Here is a 27,078-nt window from a genome sequence, read left to right as displayed (position 1 = left end):
TTTTTTCTCTATATCTATCTTTTTTAGTTTTTTGTAAATATGCATGGGCACGTTGGCAAACGCTGAAGGACATTGGACCAACTGACTCAATGGCGAACTGACTGAATGCCTAACTGGCTGAATGACTGAATGACTGATGGCAGCACTGCTGGTTGAATGAATGAGCTAGTGACTGACTTGCGGCCACGCCCTAAATGCCGCCCCCTGACGCTTTGTTGATTTGAACTAAACTTTATGAGTCTATGAGTACAGAGAAAACATAGAATTGGAAACCATTCTTAAAATGGAATATAGAATTTTCAAATTTAAGTGTTACATCTGGTTCTCTTGGGTTTTCTGCACCCTAATGTTGTGTATACATTTTTAGTTTTTACTAGTTCGTGTTTGCTTTTGGAATTATCTGGGTAAAGTGGAAGTGTGGGGGTGGGCAGAATATAGGTGAGCCTTCTGTAAACAATTTAGAATAGGGCTGCGAGCAGGCTGATAAGGGGTTTACAGAAAAGTGGGAGTTTTGGGGGGAGACAAGAGTCCGACAGACAGTTAAGTTGCTGACTTTTCCCCAAAGGAAACTAGTTTAATTTAACTGTGGTTTGCGGTTAATCAAACTAAAGTTTCCAGCAGCCAGACGAGAAAGGAATGTTTATTTGAGTGACTTCAAAAAGTTAAATACGAACCTAAATAATAAACGCTTAGTAGTTTTATTCATGGATAACGTTAAACTTGCCAAATACAATCAGTTTATAGTTAAGAAATAATTCCAAAATTCATTCGTTTCAATGGAAATGTTGCCACTTAAGTTAAATAAACAAAGTAAAATATTAATTGGATAAATGTTGTAGCAGCTTTTGCCATATCTTCTGCCACATTTCGAGCAATAAAAATCGCTTTTCTTTTGGCGAGCTGAAGGCATTTAAATCAAAAACACCATGGCGAGACACGTAACAATGGGAGGAAAAATCATGGACCATGGAACTCGAAGAAAAATGGCAAGCAAGAAGAAAATTCGCTGCCCAGACTTTTGGATTCTTTTTGGTTCTGGTTCTTCTTTTTGTTTTGTTGCCCGGGAATTTTCACCGCGCAAACATACACACACACACACAAACACACACGCTAAAACTTTTCCACAGACATGAAAATCTACTCAGCAATGGGAGTTTGGGTGGGTGGATGTGGGTCGAAGGACGTCGGGGTGTTATAAGCGGTTAAATTTGAGGAAGCTACTACTCCCGATCCCATTGGAGGTTCCACCTTTCCACGTCCACGTACACGTGGATGCCTCTGGCTGCGTCATCCTCTTCTCGCCCTTCTTGTCCTCCTTGCTGCCCACCAATTGCCATCGCACCGAACCACCACCCACCACCCCCCTTTTAACCACCATTCGTTTGTCCTTTGTGCGACCCCCAGGTTCAGCGTCCGCCTACCAGCCACGCCCCCTACCCATTTTTGGCAACTGTTTGGCAACCATTTTCGTGTGTGGATGACGCGCAGTTTTTCCAGCAGCAGCGGAAAATAGCTAGGGCAAATTTTGGGTGGGAAAATGGGAGAATGGGTAAAACGGCGAGGGGCAGGACATAGATGCCCTGCAAAATCCTGTGGCTAATTTTATGTTACGCATACGCCGCGTGTGATGTTTCTGTTTTGTGTTTTTCGCTCGTTTTTACCACCCCTCCTGCAAAACTATGTTGCCTACTCTTAAGCGTTTTAGAATGGCTTTTTGGTATGGGGATTGAGACTCTAAACGGAAAATCAGGATGGCCAAAAGGGGCTTGTAGATGTGGGGAGATGAAAGGATAGTGAAATATATGGTAGTGGTTTTTTAGCAGCAGCAGTTGTAGTTAGTGGAAGAGATTATCATTAAGCGTATAAATTTGTCAGATCGTAAAAGTTTCGCTTCAATTTTCGGTTCTAGACAAACAAAAAAAAAAGGTAAATGAAAATTGGTTTTATGAAAGGGGCACTAAAAGTGATTGGCAGCAAGAACAAACTGAATCTTATATATGAACTTGATAAAATATTCAACTATAATACATACATATTTTCAATCGGCGTTTTTGTCATAACTTGTTCAAAAATAGCCGCACAGCTAAAATAAAGACTGTTTTGTGCTGCTAATAAACATACCTAACTATTTCTATCCCCACTTTTTTGTTTTTCGAAAAAAAAAAATTTTTCCAAATTTTCGCGGTTTTTGATAAGGGGTACCATCATCAAAATTTGCGAAAAATGGCCAAAAATTAGCATATCAAAGTATGTACATGGATCGATAGGGAATTTTGTTACGAATTCAACGAGGTATGGCATTCCACATTTGGACAACTATTTTTACTGCTATCGAAAAAAAAACGGAATATTTTTTATAAAAAAATTGAATTTTTTTTTTTTTTTTAAATCGTATATTTTTAATCGGCGTTTTCGCCATAACTTGGCCAAAAATGAACGCACAGCTAAAATAAATACTGTTTTGTGATGCTAATAAACATAGCTAACTATAATTTGCAAAAAATACGCTCTTACATTTCCAAGACCATCGCACATTTTCTCAGATATTGTCATACTGTTGTGCTGAAAATTAAACCAGGATCAGCGTCACAAAAATATGACTGGAGGCTAAATCCGGAGAAAAGGACTTGGCTACGCAAAAGCCGTCTGCTAACCCAAAAGTTTTACTAACTTGATTAAGATCATAATCGTTAAAATTACTTGAGCACAACTATTTTACGAGCAAATTACAATATTCTTTTTTTTTTGCTTGAGTATTTTTATTTTTATTACTACGACGACACAAGCTCACTGGCTTGAACAAAATAATTTATGCCAAAGTCGCTCCAGCACACCCGCTCCTTTTTGCCCTTTTTCCCGCCCTCACCGATTTTCCCATCGATGCTCCGATGGTCCGAGTTTTCCCTCACCAACGCAGTGATGTAACTTTTACGATGTTGCACAAGTTGCCTTCTGTATGGATGGCCCTGCTCTTTTCACTGCGAGCAAAAATTTCCACCGTTCGTAGAAGTAGTAGTTCCAACTCTCTACGGGGGCGGTATTTCCGTCTTGACTTCCACCGAGATTGCTACGTTCTCTATCTCGCTCGTCCTCTCACTGGATTTTCGGCCAGGGAAATAATGTCCTTCGTCTGGCATTTTTGCGTTGGGGAAAATTCTACCATCGAAACTTTGTTTTGTTTAATTTTAAGCGACGCTTTTCGGCTGCTCGGCAAAGGCACAACTTTCTGCCACATTCAATCTCCTGCAACCCAGTGCTCGTGGATTATTTTTCGTAATTCGCATTTGGTGCAAAATTCTGTGGCACCAGATAACACGCACCTCAGCAAAATTGTGGAGTTGGCACGGTGGCGTTGGAAAATTCTGTGCTGGTGGAATGGAAGCTGGTTGGTTGAAAGTGGCAAAATGTTTATTTCGGTGAAATATGTTTTCAGATTTTGCGACGGGGAGGCGAAAGGAAGTAGAAGGTGTTATGTAAAACTTGCTGTTATTGTTGTTTGCATGACAGTATGGCCTTAGGCAAAAACTTGTGGTTTTTCGTTTTATATTATAAACCACAAAAACCTTTGCGGCTAGACAGAAACTCATAAAATTGGAATGAAAATAAAATCAAGTGATTTCCAAACTAATGCTTAATTCAGCATGTTTCTTTAAATTATCCGCACATTTTTTCACCACTTTACAATACCCATAGGATCAACCACCTACAAAAACAAACAAGAAAATGTTCACGGAATTCGGTAAACGCCCCGGGAAAAAGCGTGACACGCCCACTGCCAAAACAGCAGAAAGTTTAAATTTTAGACGCAAGTACAAAGTTGAAGCAATTTATGTTTGCTCCAAATGCTAAACAAAAACGTTAGAAATGGTAAAGCTTACAGAAGAGAAAAGTATAATAAAAACATGAGTAGACCGTTTGGAAATCCAACAAAGGCTAAAATAGAGAAAAAAAAAAAACAAAATAAGCATCGGAAGGAAAAATTGCAAGGAAAATTGCCAGAGGAAAATTCTAAGAATGCTTTTTTGGCAACATACAAAAAAGTGAGCAAAAAATGGCGCCGAAAAAGAAGAACTACATGGTCCAATGTTTACGACTGCGAAGCGTCTGAATTTATGTGCATAATTTTTTATTTCGCTTGCTAGACAGCCCACAAATGGGGGCGTGGCGCAAATTTATGCAAAACAATAAAAGGCAGCAAAGCGAAGGGCAAGCCAATCAAAAAATAAAAACGAATAGAAGAACATTCAAACTTTTAATCTGCAAAATTTCTACGAAATTCAGGGGAATCTATACAGTAATAACTAAAATGAAATAACTTTCGAAAGACAAGCAAATTTTGTTTCGTCTAAAATGCAATGCTTAAAGAAATAACTTTAAACCAATTTTAATAGATTCAATGCATACTAATTGAAGTAGTTGTAGTAATTTAAAATTCTCAAGCGCAAAAGGAACAAACCAACATTGATTCGGTCACAACGCCCAGTTGTATGCTACAAAAGGTTGATCGCTTTATAGTAACGCCAAAGTAAACTTAACCCATTACAATGAAGGTGGCTTCAGGGTGCGGTTTTTAATCAAACAAAAATGAAACCGCATTCGAGGAGGATATAAAATGCCGTTGGGCGTAACAGAGATGTACATTTAAAAGAACTGCCACACAGGAAGAGAACAAAAAAAAATTACAATCGTAGTAGTAAAATCAGTAGTTACATGCAACTTCAACTGCAGCAACATCCTCTCTAAAATACGCAGCAACTTCTAGAATCATAAAAATAGTAGCCAAACCCACGTATTAGCCACTTTTACGGCCGCAATCAACGCATTAAAAGCCATCTTCGCATCAGTACGTTCAGGTACTGCAATCTTACAGGAGATGCAACATCAAGACAACTTCGAACCGACTGATGAGCGGCAATAAACGTGGCTAAAATCCAGAGAGCAAAGACAAAGCGATATCAACAAAATTGCAGCCCAGCTAGAACTTAAAAACTGAAATATTAAACAAAGCTTTTTTAAATTTGTATTTAAAAAATGTAAATTTATGCAGGATACAATGCGCAACATCGAATGTTTATGCAAAGAGAATAAAGCAAGAAAAATAATATTTTTCATTGCAAAAATATTTTATACACCATACATTGGCCTGGCAAAAAAAAGCATAAAAAACGTAATAATATTAAAGAACATTCTGCTGCACTCGAAGCAACGTTTGATGATCGCATTGTTTATTTTTCGGCATTTTTTCCACTCCATTGAAACGCTTAAAAGTGTGCTATAGTTCCTTGCTCTATTTTTCAATGCTTTTCACTGCCCGCGCAATTAAAGCCATCACAAAAAAGGTGCACCTGTGTTTGTGTGCGGCAAACATGTTTGTGTTTGTTAAGCACTTTCACAACAGTTTGTAAAATTTCATTCTGAAATGTTTATAGCACGTAAAGCGAAAAAGGGAGAATAAACAGCGAAAAACGAGGTGTGCAAGAAGAGCCAATCAACAAACAGTAGTAGCAAAAAAACAAACTCTAAAGCTTCATCATTTTGTTAAAAAAAAAACTGAAGAAATTACTGGCGGTACAAAGGGAAAAGGAGAAACTAATATGTATGAAGAGCCATAAAGGGTTAAGGGGAAGGAAAAGTTTAGCTCTGGAAAAGTGCAGACGGGGAAAGCAATGGAAGTGATGGGGCGAGATGGGTCATGAGGCGTTCGAGTGTACTTTGTTTAATGAGTTTTTCCTGTGATGAGAGTTCCCCTGCTGCTTTTCCCGGCAGTCAAAACAAATCCAGCCACGCCTCCAGATAAAAGGCGTCGGCGGTAAAAGCAGTTAGCAATTCAAATATTAAATATTTATTTTAATCAACGCTTTAATACAACATTTTGCAAGAACAAATAGAAATGCGAATTTAAATTAAAATAGACGAAAGTATCTTCCATCAACCAACTTAATGTAATGGATTTAAAACATGGTTCTTCATATCAAGTAAAATAGTTTTGTGCATTAAGAGCATATGCACTTTCATAAAATATTTAGTACAAAAGGCTGTGTTGAATTCAGTTAATAATCTTAGCCAAAAAAACCTGTTTCCTATCCAATTTAGCCAGAGAAAACCACACCCGACTGAAAAACCAGACTAGACCATGCCGAATTGCCTTCCTGGAAAAGGAATTCAATTCAGGAAAACTGCCGAGAGGTAAAAACATGAGAATAATTCCGGCACAGACTTTGTGAAAATACGCTCCCAGCGGGTTGTCCTGGTGATAAGAGATTTCCACAGCATTGTTCGGTTAAAGGTGTATGTAGGTAGCATGAAATCGAAATTCTCTATCTATTTTCGACTGAAATTTAATATGAAAATCAGGGCTGATCGATTTTGCGTGAAAAATTCATAAGCGAGATAGATAGATATTTCTGAAATGCGTAACCACCGAAAACCGAATTTGTTTACACAAATCGAAATCAAAAGCAAACAGAAATGAGGGGACAGCAAAAGAGCAAAGAAAACACATAGTTTTCCACCGCTGAAGGTCATCAAACTTTGTTGAGGGGCAAATGGATGGTACCACAAAATGGTACGACGAAAGAGGGGGCTTCTTAATGTCTCAAGAAAATCAAACATATGCTGGGGGCCCCAACGCCGCGAAAGATATAAAAATAGTTAAGAGAAATTGTTCAACATGTTTGGCTTGTTCCTCAAGATCACACACAATTAACAGCTGGATAAATACCAGACAGCACTACCAGAATGGAAAGATAGGAACTGAATATGGGGGGCTATAGGAAGAATATCTTATATCTTGTATATAGGGAGCAAAAGTGTCGGTTGTCTCATTCAGTATTTGTGACTCAAGCCGAGGCGCTGACAAATCAATGTTGCTGGGGTCACAATTTAAATTTAGCCAATATCAATGGGAACGGCAAGTGTAAACAAAAACCATCGGCTACACTTGGGGGTGGAAGTAGAAAAGCAGCGGGTTTCTTTTAATTAAAATGTTCTGCGATTCCCTCCTTTACTTTGCATTAAATGAAAGGGAAATGTGAAAATTCCTGGTAGGGATTGCCATCTGATATGGCTGATTTTCAAACAGCGCAAAGATGGGCGAAACAATAGTAATCGATGAGGTGAGCTAGCTAATAATAGTAAAGTAGTCTAATTGAAAGAGGTATATAAATTTAAGATCATTTTCTACCCTTAACTATGTGAGTAACAAGCCTTTTAGGTTTATGAAGCTATGATGAATTCATTTCTAAATGCTATGTTAATGGTATTAATGCCCTGTCAGTCAGAATATCTTCTATAAAACTCCTTGATTAAGACAAAGACACCCCCCAACTGGCAGTATTAATAAAGGAGCAAAAGTAATTACGCAGTGTGCATTATGGCAACTAAAATTCCGCAGCTCGCCTGGAAAACTAAGGGCGTGGAAAATAGTTGTCTGGATACTTGGCGTTGTCCGGCATTTTCCGCCTCGACCACAGCTGACTCGCCTTTTGCCAATATTGTTTTATAGCCATACAATATTACCATTAGATAAATTGCCTTCAGTTGGGGGGAGAAGGAGGATAGACTACAAATGGGGACCCACAGAGAGGACACTCTTGTCTGCCCACGTTTCAAATTACTTTCTTTATTGATTTCTTTCGATGACTTCGGTATTGTGTCCGATAGTTTTAGTGCTCTACATGCATTCCAATGTTTTTCAACTCGACGATGCTGCTGCAGCAGCAGCATTTATTAGAGTTTTCCCCACTCGATTTTCCCATCCCCGCATATGTGTGTGTGTGCGTGAAATTCGATGCCGCACTCTTTGACCCTCAAACCGTGAGATATACAGAGAATGGCAGAGGAGCAAACACTTTGTCGACACTTCCATCCACCCCAAAGCATTCTCTATAAAATGATGCATCTCGCCCCCGCACTCCCCATCCCTATATATATATATCTATCTATCTATCTATCTACAAGTATTTCCCTACACTTTGGCATGTTGAATTTCACTGCCAGCTTCAATTTTATGACGCATTTTTATGATTGGTAAGAAAAAATTTAATGCATTCTGTTGTCGAGTGAGTTTTATGGTAGTTTTTCCTATTTTCTCCCACTTTTGTCCATTCGCTGGACAGCTCATTAAAAGGTTTTAAAATAAAGAAACCCACTCGAACTTTGAACTTCTATTCCCGGTAAACGCACCCACATATCAGTTAATTATTTTTAACTATATAATAAACTTGTTTTTATGCCCAATGCAACATGATTCACCCGTGTTAATTGGGCAGGGAATTTATTAACTTACGTGGCTGATTAGTTGCCAATGTATTTCTTTGAAGTTAATATCGAACTTACCTAAAAAGAGAAAAAATACAATATTCGTTAGTTAAATTGAAAAAATTCATAGTTAAACTATTTTTAGGATTAGTAGCTTTATTTGGTTTAATGACTTTGCTTAATACTAGAAACTAACTAACTAATAAACTAAAATCATACCAAAATCTATAAGTATCATAGCTCATTAAACATTTATGCAATGCATATCCATGTCTATCAGTAACATGAACAATAACATTAATAGAGACCCCCATAATCAATAGGATCCTAATAAATTTGACCCTGTTCAGTGTCGGCAATTGGTGGACTGCGTAAATTATATAGTTATAACTTTTTATCATGGTTGAGGCCAGCGATACGACCGCATGTTTTTGTATCTAACTGATCAATAACCGCAAAAATAATACCCAATTACCCCTCTTTGTTTTACGACTGGAGGCAAGAGTTCAATTAAAAATATTTAAACTCCTCTTCTTCTCCACATTTTACATGCAAACACACACACACAAATGCGTGTCAAAATAAAAAATAAAATACAGGAAAAAAACTTGGGATAGGTTGGAGAACTGTGCCCCCAAGGCATATTGCAACATACTGCACATACAATAATGCAGGCAAAGGCAATGAACGCGGTCTTGGACTTTTGGCTTACTACACAGGGCAATATTTCTATATTTCCAACATTTATATTATAATTAAAATAATATTTAATGGAGTTACGATAGCGATTTATTTATAATTGTTTTTAGCTCTGCTATAAATAATACTCCATTTTTAAATCAACTTTAGATACAAGTGTTTCCTGCTTCGACATTTCTTGAGTTACCTAATTCTCTTACTAAAGGGGAACCCATTTAATTTCTGTGTACGTTATGGGGTCGAAGGGGGGGGTTTTCCGAGGGGCTTTTTGGGAAGGGGTCTTTGGGGTCTGGGTCGGTCAGCTTGGCTCGACGTATAGACGCACCGACCATCCGGTTCTGCAGAGCCCCCATTCGCCATCTCTGTCGCTCGTTCTTGGCCTCTCGCTTGCTCAGTCATCGTAAAAATCCCCAAACGAAAATTTCATTCTTCTTTTCTTAACTTTCCGTTGTTGTAGCTGGTTGTTTTTTATTTTTTTTTTTGTTTTTGTTGTTAGGGTGCAATGAACGTTGCGTTGCTGCTCCTTTTGAGCGCATGCGTGCCAGCAGCAGGAGAAGAGCCACAAAAATAACAACATTGTCGGCTATTGGAGATGGGCAAACATTTCGAAATGTTTTGGAAATTCTGTCACAGTTGTATGACAAATTCGGTGTTCAGAACGTGATGGAATACGAATGAGATTAATTATGATATATTCTCTGAAAAGCAAGGAATCAGAACGTACTATACAATACAACTCTCGTTTAAAGATGATATATTAAGAACTAAAAGAAGCTAAACGATCAGTTTATTTTATTATTTGGAATGCCAAAATTGTTACAACTTCCTGGTGGCCCAAATACATTTCAATCACAGCGTTCGATGGCCAGCAATTTAGCACACTTTGTACGTAATTTTTGATACTCTATAAATATGAATGAGCGCCATAAAAATCAAAGTAGCAGTATAAATCACTCTGTCACGATCACGGCACTAACAGTAATTTTCCCCTCACTTTCCTCGTCCGTCCCTCAAAAATAAGTCCGCCAACAAAGACCGACAAACTTCGTTAATAAATTGGCTAACCAATGTTGCAGCTTCGTCGTGGAGCACCCGAATGAAACTGCAAACTCCACCTTGCGTCAATATTAACATTCATGCTCATCCTTTAGGTGGCACCCCTTCTTCCCCTACTGCCCCCTCCTAACCCCCTGGCAGGGTCAACGGCCCCCACCCCGTGCTCCAATGCTATTATATCTGACCATCTGCCGTTTGTGTTGCAGTCGCCTGCCTTGTCGTCGTACTCGTACTCGTTTTTCGGTTTGTATTTTGTATTTTTCGTTTTTGTTAATGACAGAACCGGGCTCCCAATAGTCGAGGCTCCAAGGTTTCTGACACACAAGCAGGGAAATCAATATGAAATGGAGTCTAAATAAGGACTACAACACAAAAACCGAAGAAAGACAGCTGCAAAGGACATCGGAGCGAAACAGGGTCAGGTACTTGGCCAGACCTGCTGGTATCCTGCCATTGTGTGAGCGATGCTCAACGATCCTCGGCAAGGATCCTCAAACGCGATCCGCCCGAGGTTTGCCCCCTTTGTTATCCTTACATTTGGCTGCCGTAATTCGAGCTCAACGTTTTTGTCCTCGCAAATGCAGGATCTTTGCTTGTGAGAGAATCTGTGACATGAAAATATCCCAAAATAACAGGAAAATACAAAGTGCGGGATGCACCTGCCTGCAATGGAGGAGAAATCCGTTTCCAAGGAGCAATGATGCCTCATATAGGGCGTATATTAGGTAAAAATAACAATTACAGATAATCTCGTACTTTGAATGAGCATCTGCAATTATATTACATTTTGAAGTGAACAACAGGAAAAATTGTATTAAGACAATACAATCCCTATGTATACGGATGTATTTTACAGCCTGACATTGAATTGATTCCATATTGTTGGAAAATAGACGAATAAAGGTGCAGCTTCTGCTACTTATATTTACGAGCCCCTATTATATTTAAAGCGACTTGATATGATATCGTATTCATTATCATTCAGTTTGAACTTCGCACTGTGCAACGCTGACGCATCGAGTGGCGCCAAGGAAACGACACAAAGCTTTTGTTGCATTAGTATCTGGATACAAAAAAAAAAGAAGGGGAAATGAGCAGATGGCAGGAGTAACAACCTTTTGTTGTTGTTCATGTGTTTTGCGAGCAGCTATCAAGATCGTACATCAATGAATGACAGTTGACAACAAAGCCGTCTCGAAAGAAATATGCATACAAAAATAAATCGCAAATTCAGTTCTTTTTAAATTCTCAGTGGGCGGTACGCGAAGAATAAATCTGGTTGAAGTCACCTTACACGGAATTATATATGGGTAATTGCATGGCAACAGCATTCCAGCCAACTGCGGCTTATTTGTCATTGGAGCTTAGAAAGAGGCGGCTAGCTGCTGAAGTGAAAGAGACGCACAGCTGAATTCTGCAGCAAGTGCAGCAATAAAGAATAGGAAAACATTTCCCTGCCACAATTAACGCATCTGTCTAATTATCTTGCTGACAGTAAATGGAGAAAATAAAAAGAGAGAGGGTCTCGTCTCAGGCACTGGTGCAACTCCGGCTTTTGGCGCCAGGCGGCGAACCATTTTCAAATACTCTTCTCTTGCTGGTAAATATTTAACAATGACGCTGCAGTGGCGCAAAGGCATTTCCAGCAATTACCGCCATAGACTTTTTCCAGAATTTTAATTGAAATGTCAAAAGCGTTTAGTGGCAAGCACACACAGCGTTTCGACCATGGCGATAATAATAATCATCGCGATGAAGATGATGATGATGATGTTGATAATGATGATGATGTAGCCAAAAAGCAGTTCCCCATTTTAAGAGTCTAGAGTCGAGTATTCTCAGATTCGTTGGTTCGGACCGGCATTGCGGCAAAATCCGTCCCTGATTGTGTGGCATTATTGGGGTTACGAAAATATGTATGTTAAGCTGCTAGTTAAGAGAGGCCGGAAAGAGGAAAATTTGTACGATTGTGGGGCTTTGTTGATTTTCTTATCGCAGAGGCACCGTTGTCGAAATTCATTTGGCAGCCAAAATTCGGTACAAAAAATATTTAAAGTAGTCACTAAGAGATTAATAATAGAGCTACTCTTAACCGACAAGAAATCTACTCAATTAGAAAGAATTTTCCTTATCAGTTCTGCTAAATCCCACAAAACAATTCAAGTGTAAGTCATGCGTTGTTTTAAAGCTTGTAATTCAAGCGCCGAACAGTTGTTAATTAACACCTACGAAAAAATGTTGTAAGCATTGCCGAAACTTGTAGACAAATTTGCCAACTCAAAATGGAAATTCAAAAGGGGGCAAACGTGAAAATCTGCAGCTCAAAGGGAAACCAAAGTCGGGTAGTTTAAAAGAGAAAAAAAAAGAAGGGTGGAAAAAGTGTTGTCAAAACGTTGCAACCAAAGATTGCGAACTATTCAATATTTTAAAGCCGAGAGTCCACAGGCATTTTACAGTTGCAGCTTTAAATGCACAGAAAACAATTACATTGATATACTGGTGATAATAAAAAAAACAATTCCAAATCATGTACAATTCTTGCTGTTATAAATTATAGTAAGAACTTAAATATTGGAGCTATAAATGTGAATAGCGGTGATAAAATCGTTAAAGAAAATGTTTTCAAGTGCCGAAGATAAAGCCCATTTCGCAAATATCTTTTTTCGCCTCTGCTCTTTAAGTTTTGCGTTAACCCTCATTTAGCATAAACAGCGTCAGACGCCGAGGAGGATGCAGTCGAGGGAATCCAGACAATGGCAGTAAGTTTACTGCCGTTGCTGCGGACTTGCAGTTGCAAGAGTTGCTGCTGCTGCAGTTGCAATTTCTGTTGCTGTTGCAGCTGCGACGAGCATTGCAAGCAAGCTTGCCAGCCACATTAAACGCTCGCACGATTTTCTCGTTGCGGCTGAGTGACTTGTGCCGTCGTGCCAGCGGCAAAAAGAGTTTTCCATTGTGCTAAATATGCGAGATTTTCCAAAGAGTCGCCGCACCACACTACACCACAACAATGGACCGAAGGTGGGAAATCGATGTTGGGCGGTAGTGTGGCAGCTCATCAGATCCTGTCGATCGGAAATATGGTGTCGCATCGAGTAATTAGCAGGAATCGTGCATATGACTTTAAATTTGGTAAAGAAATTCTTTATTTAATTAGTAAGAGCGAAACTATTAACTATTGTACATCATTGTTATGCACACTTTACTACTTCTACTACTTCTACTACTATTTACGTTCAGAACACCTATTTTGGCTCCTTTTCCGCAAACCTAAATTACATAAATGCATAAATTTCCCAACACTTCTCGAATAGTTTTTCCATTTGGCCCCTGGAGGCGAATAGTTTGACGCAAAACTTAATTAGTTTCCCCCTTCTTCTAGGAGCTGCTCTTCCAGCCCGATGGGTTTTACTTTATTTGCTGCCCCCCAAACTTGCCGTATCTTCACCCGGAGTGGCTTCATTAGGTTCGGGTTCAAGTAGAGTTGACCGCCCCAGGGCTGCCCCCCATTCGGCCCCCCAATCGCCATCCATTTCAGTGTTCGGTGTGTCCAACTGTCTCGACTTGTCTATTTCAGTTTTCCAATGCACTTTACGAGCAGCTCTAAGGTAGGAGCAGCAGCTCACCAGAACAGTTGAACTCCACTCAATGGACGGGGAAACTGGGTATACTGGGGAAAACTGGGGAAATGGGGGGCCATGCAGGGGGCAGAAGGAGTGGCGTTCAACGTTCGTTCTGTTGTCCAACACACGATGATTTATTTGGCACACACGCACCAAGAGAGGGTTAGTTAGCGGGGCGCTACCTGCTTGAGGTGGTATCTGCACAGCGAGAAAATAGTCGAACTGAGTTAAGAATCAATTTTAATGCCAGCCAGTACATTTGAATTTGAAGATTCTAAGTATCGCTTCTTGAAATAGTCGAAGTAGCAAATTTAATGGGAAGTCCTTGCTTCTTTAATTCTAGCAAATTTGTTAGCTAAATCAAACCAACAATCAAAACAACTTAAAGACACTCACAATATAAAGAAAACCTTTTTTCCCAGTTCACCAATCCCAACATACAACCCATGGAAGCTTTTTACGTTTTGGTGGCACTTGGTTGACTATTATTTTTCATTTGGGCCGCTCGCCGCTCGCAGGCGGTCCAGTGAAAATTATTTCAAGATACTGGTGAAACGCAAAGGCACACGCATAGAGATACAGATACAAAATACGGAATACACAGATACTGATACAGACACAAATGCCGATACAGATACAGATACATATACAGATAGACGCACCGCACATGTGCTGCAACGTTATTTCTTGCGCTCCCTTTTGCCACACTTTGTTACACGATACCTAAAAGCCGGGGTTCCGAAGAGGTAGGTGCCAAGAGGGAGCAAATAGGGCCGGGTATATGGTACAAAATAAACTTCAAAGATACATTTGCGCTTCACTTGAACCGTAGAGAACGCCGTTCGAGTGAACTAAGCTGGCCACCAGAGAACTGCAAGAGTGGCATTTTTTGCCACCCTGATCACACTCAACAATTTTGAGTGCGGGTGCCACTCACACCGGTTCTCGCGGGTACATACAAACACCCGGTCAAAATATTCGGGTGTCTGCAAACACCCTGGTGCCTGCGCACCCGAATCAATGCGGCACCCTACGTCGCGGGTACCGATCACACTTGCCACTCATAACGAAGGGTAGAGAAGGCAAACATGCAGAAAAAGGCAAGTGCCTTTTTCTCGGAAACACCCGGGTGTCTGGCAAAACACCCGGGTGTTTTGGTAAACACCCGGGTGTTTTGGTGAACACCCGGGTGTCTGGTAGACATTCGAGTGCCTGTGGTAGGTAACATACGAAAAAGAAAAGTACAGTAAGTACTGAAAAACGAAATATATTACGCCCAAAATCTGTAGATTTATGCATTCTTTTTACAGAAATTTCACCAACACGAAATAGACATTTCTTTTTTATATCTTATATTACTTGCTTTGTTAAAATTTTTAATATTTAATTCCCATATTTAATTTTGTATGTATAATTTTTCTTTTTAAAGTGATAAAAAAAAGCAATAGAAATAGAATTGTCTTAATTAAGTATAAATATTATTTAATAATATATATAATATATTATAATATATATATATATATATAATATATATAATATATTATTATATATATATTATATTATTTAATAATACATAAGTTTGTTTTCTGTTAAGACATTAGATACATCAAAACGCAAAAACATGTGCACGACCTTTTCCTTGGGTATTTCCATTCACCCTAAATTTTTTGGACCGTGTCTCGCTTCCACCCATACAATTTTTATGCATACAGAAAAGTACCTGCGGCCGATCCTTGCTTGCGCGTCACCCACCCTAAACTTCTTTGCACAGCAGACACCCGGGTGTTTTTGTGCAAGTACAAAAAACACCCTGGTGGCAAAACACCCGGGTGTTTGTCATTGCTAAATTTAGGGTGTCTCCAAACACCCGGGTGCGGAGACTCCCGGTGTTTAGCGGGTACACTTAGGGTGCCGGTGGCTTGCTGCAGTTCTCTGCTGGCCACAGCAAGTGAGCTGCAAACACACATGTGTATCTGTATCTGTATCTGTATCTGTATCTCCATCTGTATCTGCGTATCTGTAGCCGAGTAGTATCCGTATCTTCTTTGCGAGGACTAAAATGAAGCTGTGGACAAAATTGCGTGCGTAAATCCCTTTTGTCTCCCACTCCAACTCTCTACGTTATATTCGTTGTGCAAATGCTTCACCCGAAAACTAGAAAAATGAGTATAGGAATTTACTGTACTCTACCTGAAATCCAGGACCTGTTCGTTTCCTTAGGCTATGTTGCCAAACTTCTCCTATCCATCAACTGATGGTAGATAGAGTACAATAGATCGAGATTTCAGAAAGGAATTAGGAAAAAAATGTCTTAAAGCGGTTCTATTTCAGATATCTCAAAAAACCCAGATTAAATCAAGACAAACTAAACAAATTAAGAAGTATGTTTACCCTTCTTCATTAGTAAGTCATACATATCAATCAACTTGAGGCAGCCAACCCCAAAAACCATGGCAATTTGAAGAATAAATTATAATTGGACCAACCCTTTACAAATTTAATCAGCTAAAACTAGTTCGCTAAACCCGGAAAACAAAATCAATACCACAGCCAAAACAAAACGAACCCAATTAATGTGTGAAGCTCAAGAAAAACTTGATGAAAAACTCATAAACCAATTCAGCGCCCTTTTTGGCCGAAGCTGCAAAAAGCAATCAAAAGGAGGGGAAATGCAAAGAAATCGCATCCAGGGAGAGAGAACCAGGATAGCTAGGAAAAACAGGATAATTATTCAAACACTTTCAAAGTCAATCATACACTGCCACACACACACACACACGAGGGCAGAAGTGAAAAGTGTTCCCCTAACGGAAAACGTGGAATTGAAAATGTTTTTGGAAAAACTTTGTCGTTGCAACAGACGGAAAATAATACACATTACATATACATATATATGCAGGGATGGTGGTTCATCGTGATGATGGTTGAAATTCGGTTCTATTCGGGATGTTGCATTCGCAGGGAAGCGAATCGAAACGAGTGTGGAAAAAAAACATATGCGGGACCTCACGACACAACCATATCCTGTAAACGTCTGGCTGTGTGCACATGTGTGTGTTTGCCAGACAAAATAACTGAAAAACGGGCGAAGGTTGTTCAACCAAACGGGCAAGCAAGCAACCAACCACCGCAGCAGCAGCAGCAGCAAAAGACCAAAAACAGGATAGGGAATTCGGAAGGGGGATTCAGCATCAGGAGCAACATCGAAGCATCAAAATCAGCCGAGAGCAGCTGTTCCAAAAAGTGGATGGCATACCATATTACCCAGTCCAGGATTGTGTGAGTTTGGAATGAGTGCTGTAGTGTAGTAGTAAATAAAACTATGCATGTGCACCGCTTTCCTTTTTGGCCCTTCAAACACACAATCACACACACACATATTTTTCGGTGGTTGGACGCGGCCCAAAAGCAAAAGATCCCATGGTATTCCATGCGGGAACTGAACTCCCCGACTGAGATTAGCACAGGATTTGCGACCCGATAAAAGTCGAATGGGGGTTTCTGCAGGGGGAAGGGTCCAGACTTTACAAAAGGTCGAGGCCTAACATACCCTTGAATATTCATTAGGCATTCAGCATAGGGGAAACAACTTTCAGAAAAGGCTAATTCAATTGTTTATTACTTTTTTTAGTAAGAGCTTGTTGGGTAGCATATTTATGTTAAGAAATCTCTTTGCGTATTTCGACAAATTGCTTTCACAATGTAAGATTATGCTCGTTGACATCTATCATTTATATATTTTAAGTCGTTTAATTAACATTTTACTACAGTTTTCCCCATTTCAACATTGCGTTCAAAGTAACCACAATGTACACATTATGTGTACCAATAAAACATAAAGGCCATTAAAAGGCTCTAAATTGTTCTTGGCCAAATGAGCCTGTTACCAGGGAAGGGAACAAGGTAGCAAGGGAACTCGGGTAACTGGCCAAAACAAAGGCAAAGGCCGTGCTGGTGCTGGTGATGGTGATGGTGATGGGTGAGGTGATGTTGCTGGTACAGAGCCTAAAAATAACAGGAACTGGCTAAGCCGAGCCGAATCAGTTGTTGGTGAGTTAGTGACTGAGTGAGCCTAGACCAAAGACACCTTGCCAAGCGGCCAAGACACTGGGATGCCAGGCTGACGTCCAGGTCCGAATGGAGTCGAATGGAGACGACTGGAGACGACTGGAGACGACTGGAGTCGGTGGTACGAGTTGAATCGCGCATCGGCGAGTGGAGAAGTCCACCACCACCACCACCGGCCACAATTCGTGCAGGAAGCGGGTTTCGTCGAGATGCAAGCAAAAGGTTTACACTGTCTTTTTCCTACCTTCCGTCGCACTGTCCAGGTCCAGTTGTCCGTCGTCCGCCGTCCAATGGTTCGTCGTCTGCCTGCTCACCGCTTACCGCTTACCGCTCACCTCCCAAAACCAGTTGCAGGTAGTTTAAAGTAAAGCCCAAAGATCTTCGCTCATTCGCTCGTCTTTTGGGATACCTTATAGCATATTTCTTATGCGACTGCTGCGCAACCTGAGTCGCCCGCCGTCTGTCCCGTCCATCCGTACATACATACCTACGTTTCGGATACAAATATATAAAACTATATACGTATATACTACATATATATATATGTATAAAACTCAGTTGCTTCTTGACTCTTTCGAGTCGGTTGCATTGGGGAAATTTCGTAGAACTATGCCTAGGATTAATTGGTTAAATGTTTGTTGTTCTTGTTACTCTTGCCTCGGATTTCGTTCTTATCCACAGTGCCACTTCTGGGAAACAAATTATAAATTGAGTAATCTAGCACTAAGCATCGAATTCGTTTTTTATTTCAGCCATTTGTGTTTATCGTCCTGGGGGCGTGGCAGTTCAATTAAAGGGGTTTAACAGCATTTGGACGCAGTTTTATTGCATAATTTATGCAAATTAATAACGCACTCTATTGCCATTTTATTAATTAAAAACAGCAACTAGAAATAAAACGTTTTCACAGCTAAATTCACGCAAAAGCTTGACTAATCGAAAAGTTCTTCAAGAGACTTGAATAACTAAGGTTGCCTGAAACTTTTATAAGCGGATTTTATTAAGGTATCTATTCTGGCTTGGCCACGTTGTCGAAGTTCACTTAAAACAAGAACTACTTAACAACTTGGACCCCACTCCATTTGCGGAGCACTTCCTTCCGCCTTGTTCCACCTGAAAATCCACGGTTCACCTGCTTTTGGGCTTTCCGCACCGGCTCTCTGAAAACAGGCACCACCTTTAACCAAGAAGCCGTAAACAAAAATACAAAAAATACGAAATAAAACCCATTTCCTAGTCTAGGCTGACCGGCTGCATCTAACAAGTTCGACATTTGGCACTTGAATTTAACGCTTGATTGCATTCCCGCCCAAGTTCTAGTCGCACTCCACTCCATTCACTTCCCCACTTTGCTGGACAGGATCTGCTGATACATGCAGTCCAACTTCCATAAGTTCAACTGCCATAACTTTCATGTTTTGGGAGAGCAAAAATATGTGTTCATAACTTTAGCATTTTACGCAATATATTCGAGCTGAGTGAAACGTTGCAAGATTAAATCATGGAATTAAACTATGACCCAGATATCCAGATTTGGGCAGCTTTTTTATATGCCACCTAAAAATGAGATTAGTTTACTTATTATCAGTAAAATATAAAAGCAATAGTTTAGCATTGGTCTAGCTTTAAGACTTGAGGCATTGACTCACAATGTGTAACTTTGAAAGTAAATGAGCATTTTTGCAAGTTAGCAACTGGTAGACCCGCAAACAGTAAAGCCTGCTATGTAAAGCCAATCCAAACGTCAACGACTTCATTCTGCGGGCTCCACTTTCAGTTGTCCAAAGGGAATCATGGATTGGGGTTCGGAAGGGGGGTGCTGCTTCAAAGGGAAGGTGCATGGTGCATTGTGGGATATACTTGAGCCTCTTCTTGGGCCGCCTCTAGCCGCCTTTCATAGTTCGCAGGGTTCTCCACGCTTTGTGTGTGTGTGTGTTTCACTGGGCTCCTCCACTTCTCCACTTGTGGCTCGTCTTCGGACTTCCACTTCCTTGTGCCTAAACCATCGGTGCCCCCTTGTGTGTGCCAGTTTTTAACTGGCTTCCCTGCGGACGACCAGCGAACGACCAACGAACGACCACTCCCCCACCGCCAGCACTCCTCAAAAGACCCGCCCGATAGAACTGGGCTCACTTTGCGTTTTGATTATAGCCGGAAATGCCGTTTTACACGTGAATGAAATTTGTAAATGCAGCGTTGCCAAACTTCTGGCTACACCACGAATAAATTGATAGGAAGTCGAGTTAAATAATAAATAGATGGGATTTATCGCAGTGATCTCTGGTTCAACAATTTAAAGCTCTTTTATATTCATATATTGCAGCAATGCATAAAAAAGTTCTATTACTAGTAAGGGAACCTTGATTTACTTGATAGATTTGCAGCTTTTCGGTTGCATTGATAGCAGAAAGTTGCTAATCCATATTAGGTATTTTACTTTCCCCAGTAAACAAACAAAAATATTCAATGCTCACCCCATTTAAGCAACCATTAATGTAAAATTTTGCACTGAAATGTAAATCAAAAGAGTCGAGGGGATAGAAAAAAGGCAGAGAGGCCGAGCAATGAGGAGATGGGCAAATAGAAAAGGCCAAATTGATGGCAGGAGGGGGGAGGCCAAAACAAGGAGAGCCAGCCAGCCAGCAAGCACGCTTAGGGTAAGAAAAATATATTATAGGAAAAATCCACCCTCGGGGGGCCAACAGCAACGTTGAAAACTGCACAAAGGCACAAAACCATGAAGGACAGCTAGCTGAGACCCGGGGACCGAGGTTCTGAATCGAAATGAGTACGAGGATGTTGACGTTGCCTGCTGCACAAAACATCAACATCACCATCAGCAGCAGCAGCAGCAGCAACACAATCAAAAGGGTTACAGAATCAAAGGCCTAAGCAGAAGGTTGCTGAACCCACGGCGGGCGAGACCGTGACAAAAAGGCACACAGCAGAGTAACGATGCATCAGATACCCTTTCCTCGCAAAAATCACTTTGCTGTTAACACAACTTTGTCAAGTCAAGTCGAAGGAGAGTACAAGAGTGCATCAACATTTGTAATCAAAGCCTGTTTCTCAACTTTTGTTTATAATAAAATCATCTGCCAATCATGAATTCTTAAAGTTGCACCAAGATATGAAACAAACCACATGTATATAAAGTTTATAGAACCATTTCTGCACTCTATACTATCTATTGTATTATAATTCCCAAATGTATTTGCCAATTTCAGCGGGATGTCTTTGGACAAGCTACCAAAACAACCCGAAAATAACCATGCTTTTGCCAGCGAATACAACATTTGATTGTGCCAATGCTATGGCAACACCCTCTGCCCATAATCTGGATTATGGTGTGGTGCTAATATATGTATAGAATCATTCCACTCACCAGACAACTCCGAATGCTCCGTAGCCGATGGGACGATCCGGCTGGACATCCTGGGGAACAGCCGGCGGTTGATAGTAGGGAGCCGCTGCGGCCAAGATTGCGCTGGCGCCCTGTGGCGCACCACCGGCAGCACCACCCTGTACCAGTGACATCGAAACGCTCATTGATGGACTACGCGGCAAGTTTTCCAAATAATTCGAGCAGCTGCACCCGGCTCTGGTATTTGTTGTTGCCGATGGAGCTCAGTGGTTGTGGTTCTGCTGGGCTGTGGCTGGTGGCGATGGCGATGGCGATGGCGATGTTGGCGATGGTGGTGGTTTGGACTGGGTCTTGGACTGTGGTTCTGGTTCCCAAAGCGGTGACGTCGGTGGTGGCTAAAGTGGCGGCTGAGGTGGCAGTGGCGATGGTGGTGGTGTTGGTGTTGGTGTTAGTGCTGCTGGTAGTGGTGCTTGATTTGATGTGGGAGAAATGGTGTTGATTGCTCAATGGATGCCGCTGGGGCCAACTGATGGCCGCCATTCAATTGTTGGCCATTTGTTGCTGTTTGGCTTGGCGTGCTTCTATTCAGCGCTATTTGTTTCGCTGCGTGTGGCTTATTACACTTCTTACTTATTTAAATTAGATTTGAGGACATTGTGAAGAAACTGCAGAGTGGAGAGAAGAAGAATACCTCATTATTTTGCAGGCTGTTTTTGTGGAATGTAATATTCGAAATCATTTAAACGCTGCTAAGGGATTTTACAATACTCATTTACAGTCTCATTGCGAAACAATTTATAAAGGATTGATTCTTATTTGAAATGTTTATGTCGCAGACTTATAAATTCAGATTTATTATTTAACAACTATGTATTTTGGGGACTCTATATATGAGTAAAATCGCTTTTATCGTGTTTATTTCAAATATTCATCGTTACGGTTACATGTTTTTTTGAAATCCCCTCTTTCGATTGTTCACTGTACTTTAATTGACATTACTTTTGTTTGCTTTTCAAATTTTTGGTGGCAAATGAAGCTGCACACGAATCAAAAAAAAAAAAAAAAAATCCCAAAAGGAGAGAGACTGAGAGAGAGCGCGAGAGGACATGAAAAGTGCCGTTAGCTGTCGCGACCGGGGCGCGTCCGTGTATTACAGTTGTAAGTGTGTGCGCATGTGAGTGCGATTCTGAGTGATTTTTGGACTGCGCTGCCTGCGCAAAAAGCCGCTCAAAAGACACAAAAATCACTTAAAAATCAGACTTTTCATGCTAATTTACAAATGTTGAAACCAAACAATGACGACCACCCCCAAGTCGCCAGCAAGCAACAAACAAACGAATTCAACAAACGCTCGCATGAAAATCAAAAAGCAACGGGACAAAAGGAAATTTGCCCGGGGATAAGTAATATTTCCCAGGGTTTCGCTTAGCTTTTTCCGGACTAATTAAACCTAAGCTATGCAAACATGACATTTCACATTGAATTACCTTAAAAAATGCACAAATTATTGAGCAGCGGCGGTGGCAGTTTTTCGTTTATAATTTCTTTTCTACTTTTTATTTTTTCTTTTTTGTTTAACTCTTCCGCCTTTGTGGGAGCGAGACGGAAGAACAACGCGCCGGGGGTAATATTCGTGCGTGTGTGTGAGAGTGAGAGAGAGCGAGCGAGCGAACGAGAGGGAAACAATTTTGTAATTTTGTTTAATTAATATTGTAAAAAACGCGAGATGAATTTTTTGTTGTTGTTTGGCGTGTTACTACTACTAACGCGACGGCTGCTCACACACACGCGCATACACAATCTCACGCACGTTTATACTATGTACATGTATATGCAGAGCCAGACAAACAAACAAAATTTTGCCTGGGTCACGTTTCTTGGCTCTCTCGCAGCTTTTTCTTATGCCTGCGCTTTATTGCATTATCTTTGTTATCACACGGCCGCGGAGCTTGGCTAAGAGAGGGGGCGGATGGCGTTTGATAACCTCGCAGCTTCCCTACGACTGTGCTTAACTTGAATTTTCGATCACACGCGGCGACGTTTGTTCCAGCGATAATTCCGATTTCATGCGCTCGACGTTCCGCTGCGTTCGAAAGTTGAGAGAGACTTGAAACATATGTTCGGCGTTGCTAGAGCTGGACACACTCCGATAGAAACATCGATGTGTCCGATGTATCTTACTCGTATATCGATTGGGACTTGCTAATCGATGTTTTTAGTGTGACCGCAGAATATTACTCTCCATCCCTGTGGTAGTTTTGGTATATAAATGTACTTATCGATTACTCCACCTTGGAAAGCAGGATGGCAGCGCCAGAATCCCGCAAAAATACGTTACTTTTAAATATCGGTTTTGTAAAATATTGCAGACACGTACAGTTTCAAATAAATAAAAGCAATAATAATTGTTTAGCTTTTACCTAACAAAATCAAAATCACAGCTATGCACTAGAATTATTATTTAGCAATACATCTCCATTTATCCCATCGATAGTCTTGTGCATATCGATACATCATCGGCTGTTCGTCAAATAAACAAAGCGCAATAACAAGGAAATGGACCACGCGACAAGTGATTTAAAGGAATTCATAACAGACCTGGTGATTCCGCACCAGCGCTGCAATGTGAACATTATTCCCGACCACATCACCATGCTGGAGGGCACCAAGATCAAGAAGCAGCTCTCCCGAAAACGCCGCGCCCACAAATCCAGTACACTGAATCGCCGGGAATATGCGGCACTGGGCTTGAATACTCTTCCGACCAAGCAGATGAAATACGAGGAGGCACTGCCACTTCATCAACTCTGGAAGGGCTATGTGCGCGAGCATCTGAGGCTACGGGAAGGTGCGCAGGTGCCTCAGGTGCACGATGCTCGCTACGAGGAGTTCAGCCGGAAATTGGTCAAACTGGACTTGCACGGCGCCAAACTGAAGGTGCTGCAGTCCAAGTGCTCAACGCTGGAGGGTTTAGCTGGCATCTGTGTGATGGACACTAAGAACGTTCTGAAGCTACTCGGCAAGGATCATCGACTGCGCACGATCCCCAAGAGCGAGTGCGTCTTTGGGCTGAAAGTGGGCAACATGGAATTCACCATATTTGGGCAGCATCTTAACATTCGACCCGCAGAGCGAAGCGTCAAAAAGATCAAGAGCTTTGTGCAGCCCTTCATGTAAAAAATTTAGTGATCATTAGCTTTTGAAATGGAATCCTACTGTAATTTAAGAAAAATACAAGAAGCGCTACCTTTTGAAAAGGAAATTATGTATAAATTATATGATTTCCTAAATGAAATTAACTTATCGGGAAGTTTCATAACCCTTTCTTAATATTAATTTAAAAATAGCCCTCAAAGATCCTCTAATATATAGGTATTTTTAGATTTTGTGTTTAATATATATATATAAAATCGTACATTAAATGTTTTTCTTTTTTTTTTTTTTGGGAATATCGCGCCGCGTTACTTGTATATTTAGGTTCTAGACATTTTGTGTAGTTTGTGGGAGAGATTCCCAGACTTCCAAATCCCAGTTTGAAGGACAGATTTATGCGGGCGTCTTGGTCATGGTGATGACGGCGGATGGAACCAAGCCGAGCACTTCCAGCGGCTTCTCGTAATCGTCCTCGGCGAACAGTTTGCGCGGAAAGGTGGTCATCAGGGAGAAGGGCGACTCGATGCCGGTCTTCATCTGGATGAACACACGTACCGCGGACAGCTGCTCCTTGACATTGAAAGTTTCCTGGAGCGTTGAACCGTCCTGCAGGCGCACCTGGATGCGTGTTTCAGTGTAGTCTCGCGGTGGAGATTTTACGCCAGCGGGTGGCGACGAGACTGTGGTGGAGCTCACGGATGGAGCTGGCTCTGTGTTGCCCAATTCCTTTTGTTCTCTGCGGGGCATGAATTATAGTCAAATATAAAGTGTAAGGATGGGGGTAATCCTCACCTAGCCTTTCGTGCTGCCTTGTCGGCCTCGATTTGAGCCCTCACCCGATCGCGGGCCGCCTTTTCCTCGTCCTTTTCGCGCTTGCGCTGCTCAACGATCTTCTTCATCTCCAGCTCCTCCATGCGTCGCTTGGCCTCGGTCATGTCCTTGCCGGACTTGATGCGATTCTTCTCCCGCTGCAGTGCTTCGGTTTTTTCGCGCTCCTCGCGTTCGATGCGCTTCTGCTTGAGCTTCTCCTCGATGAGGGCCAACTGGGCCTTCTTCTCTTCCTCGGTGAGCGCCTTCTTTTCCTCCTCCGATTCGGAGAACTTACTGTGACCGGTTCTGGCGGCATGGTACTCCACTTCGGTGTGATCTCGAAGCACTTTGCCACATTCGTCGCATTTCAGGGACTTGGCTACCGGAGCAGAAGTTTCACCGGCGCCACTGGTGCTACTGGAAGCTGCTCCGGCTGAGGAATCCACAGCTGCAGCTGGTTGAGCTCCAGGACTAGGGGATTCCCCAGCACCTTGTCGGGATGGTATTGGATCATCCACGTGGGCCAGTAGCCACTCCATTGCCGGTTCTACACCCTTGTTACTGGTCACCTCCAGTGCATACTCTCTGTGAAATAAATTTCAGGATTAAATCAAATTTGATTGTTGCAGTGTAACTTATTTTGCCGGCGACAAGTTGTCCATGGTCATGGATACTTACACACGTTCCCGAGGGAAACCCATATCCATCAGGGTCTGTACTTCACTCATAGCGTTGGATTGCTGATTACCAGTTTAGTTTTCGTATATTTATGAAAACGAAAAATCTACAATGACACACAAAAACAATGCTAGGCGATAAAGAACTATCGATAGTTCGACCCTTGGTATATATCGCTACTAAGCAATAGATGCAGTTATAGTACAAACAAATTTGAAGTTAATATTAAATAAATAAATTAAAACAAAACAACGGATTATCAATTTTTCCCTTAATTCTTTTCGTAATTGGTTCCCAAGCAATATTTATACATTACACATATTTTGAAATTTCCCTTCGACATGATCTCAAACCTCGCAACATTTTCGAGTAGTGTAGTGCCCATAATCGATAGTTCGAGGTTGTCTGCGACGTTTGACATCACTGCCAGTTTGGCGTCTACGAGGATTACTGCATTCCTTTTTTTCGACTTTGAAAGCGAATTATCAACGATTTTATACTCAAAGCCATGTTGCCGAAGACTAAGAAAATGGTCGTCAAGATCCCGCGTCATCCCTACTTCAATGTGCAAGGCGAACGGAGCGTGGAGCGCGAGGTGGAGTACCAGGTACGAAAGTGTCGCGTGAACCTGGAGCGCATCAAGTCGTCCACCACTCCGAGTTCTCGTCCATTCCCGCTGAAACCAAAGCCCAAGAGATGCATTGTACGTGTGGCCCGACTTCCGGACGTAGAGCGCAGCGAGATTTCCGTGACCCCGGCCAGTTCCATCATGAATTCCGACATTGACGAGGGTAAGTGCGACGGTCTAGCGAGGTCTGCTTAGGAACCTATGCCCTAGGCTATCTTGAAGCCATCTTTAACCCACGTTTTCCTTGCAGGTAGTTCCAGCGAACAGGAGTCTAATCTGACAATCTAGTGTTCACATATTATAAGATCAAACAACGCATCCTGCTGACAAACTTCAAATCACACTGGGAGTCATTCAAAGTACACAGAAGAGTACCATGTCCAATATACAACAAATAGATATGCGGCTACTCATTCCCTGAATATTTTTATAAGATCTTCATCTAAGACTGTATGCAAATGAAATTCGATTCATTAATACAAACTCGTGCGCCTAACATGCATTTTCTTTTGTTTTTTTTTTAGTTATACCTGAATACCTTATCAATCGAACTAACTTGATTAAACGTTTATTTTATATACCAAAAATTAGGAGATTAATAATATATGTATTGGAATATTTTATCCAGATAGATCTCTATGTATGTATTTTATTACAAAAATTGGTTTATTTTATGCCCTAAACCTAAACTCATTGGTTTTATTTAATTCGAGGCATTTTTGGTGTCGCTAGTTTGAACTTCT

At 41.2% G+C, this 27,078-nt stretch overlaps 4 protein-coding genes across 5 annotated transcripts in view; 2 read left to right on the top strand and 2 right to left on the bottom strand.

Annotated features, from left to right (window-relative positions):
• Positions 1-21,254, bottom strand: part of LOC120450484 (serine/threonine-protein kinase NLK) — a 67,447-nt gene extending 46,193 nt beyond the window's left edge. For both annotated transcript variants that reach the window (XR_005616282.2, XM_039633531.2), the window contains exon 1: positions 21,088-21,254. Coding sequence is in view for 1 of the 2 variants with exons in the window: in XM_039633531.2 (XP_039489465.1) it covers positions 21,088-21,251 (164 nt within the window). In the remaining variant the exon portion in view is untranslated. The remainder of the gene's footprint in view (positions 1-21,087) is intronic.
• Positions 21,255-22,074: 820 nt separating this feature from the next.
• On the top strand, positions 22,075-24,481 carry LOC120450487 (ribonuclease P protein subunit p29). Its single transcript, XM_039633533.1, has 2 exons — positions 22,075-22,224; positions 23,561-24,481. Exon 2 carries the CDS (start codon positions 23,623-23,625, stop codon positions 24,241-24,243), a length of 621 nt encoding a protein of 206 aa, XP_039489467.1. The 5' UTR covers positions 22,075-22,224; positions 23,561-23,622; the 3' UTR covers positions 24,244-24,481.
• Positions 24,440-25,865, bottom strand: LOC120450486 (UBX domain-containing protein 1). Its single transcript, XM_039633532.2, has 3 exons — positions 25,708-25,865; positions 25,012-25,614; positions 24,440-24,955 (listed from the first exon to the last, which is right to left on the bottom strand). Exons 1-3 carry the CDS (start codon positions 25,755-25,757, stop codon positions 24,613-24,615), a joined length of 996 nt encoding a protein of 331 aa, XP_039489466.1. The 5' UTR covers positions 25,758-25,865; the 3' UTR covers positions 24,440-24,612.
• A 248-nt stretch (positions 25,866-26,113) lies between these two features.
• Positions 26,114-26,837, top strand: LOC120450488. Its single transcript, XM_039633535.1, has 2 exons — positions 26,114-26,498; positions 26,586-26,837. The coding sequence occupies exons 1-2, from the start codon at positions 26,216-26,218 to the stop codon at positions 26,621-26,623; spliced, it is 321 nt and encodes a 106-aa protein (XP_039489469.1). The 5' UTR covers positions 26,114-26,215; the 3' UTR covers positions 26,624-26,837.
• Positions 26,838-27,078: the final 241 nt, after the last annotated feature.

The sequence above is a fragment of the Drosophila santomea genome, chromosome 3L, assembly GCF_016746245.2.
Source record: "Drosophila santomea strain STO CAGO 1482 chromosome 3L, Prin_Dsan_1.1, whole genome shotgun sequence".
NCBI classification, from domain to species: domain Eukaryota; kingdom Metazoa; phylum Arthropoda; class Insecta; order Diptera; family Drosophilidae; genus Drosophila; species Drosophila santomea.
This window is presented reverse-complemented; position numbering and strand designations above follow the sequence as displayed.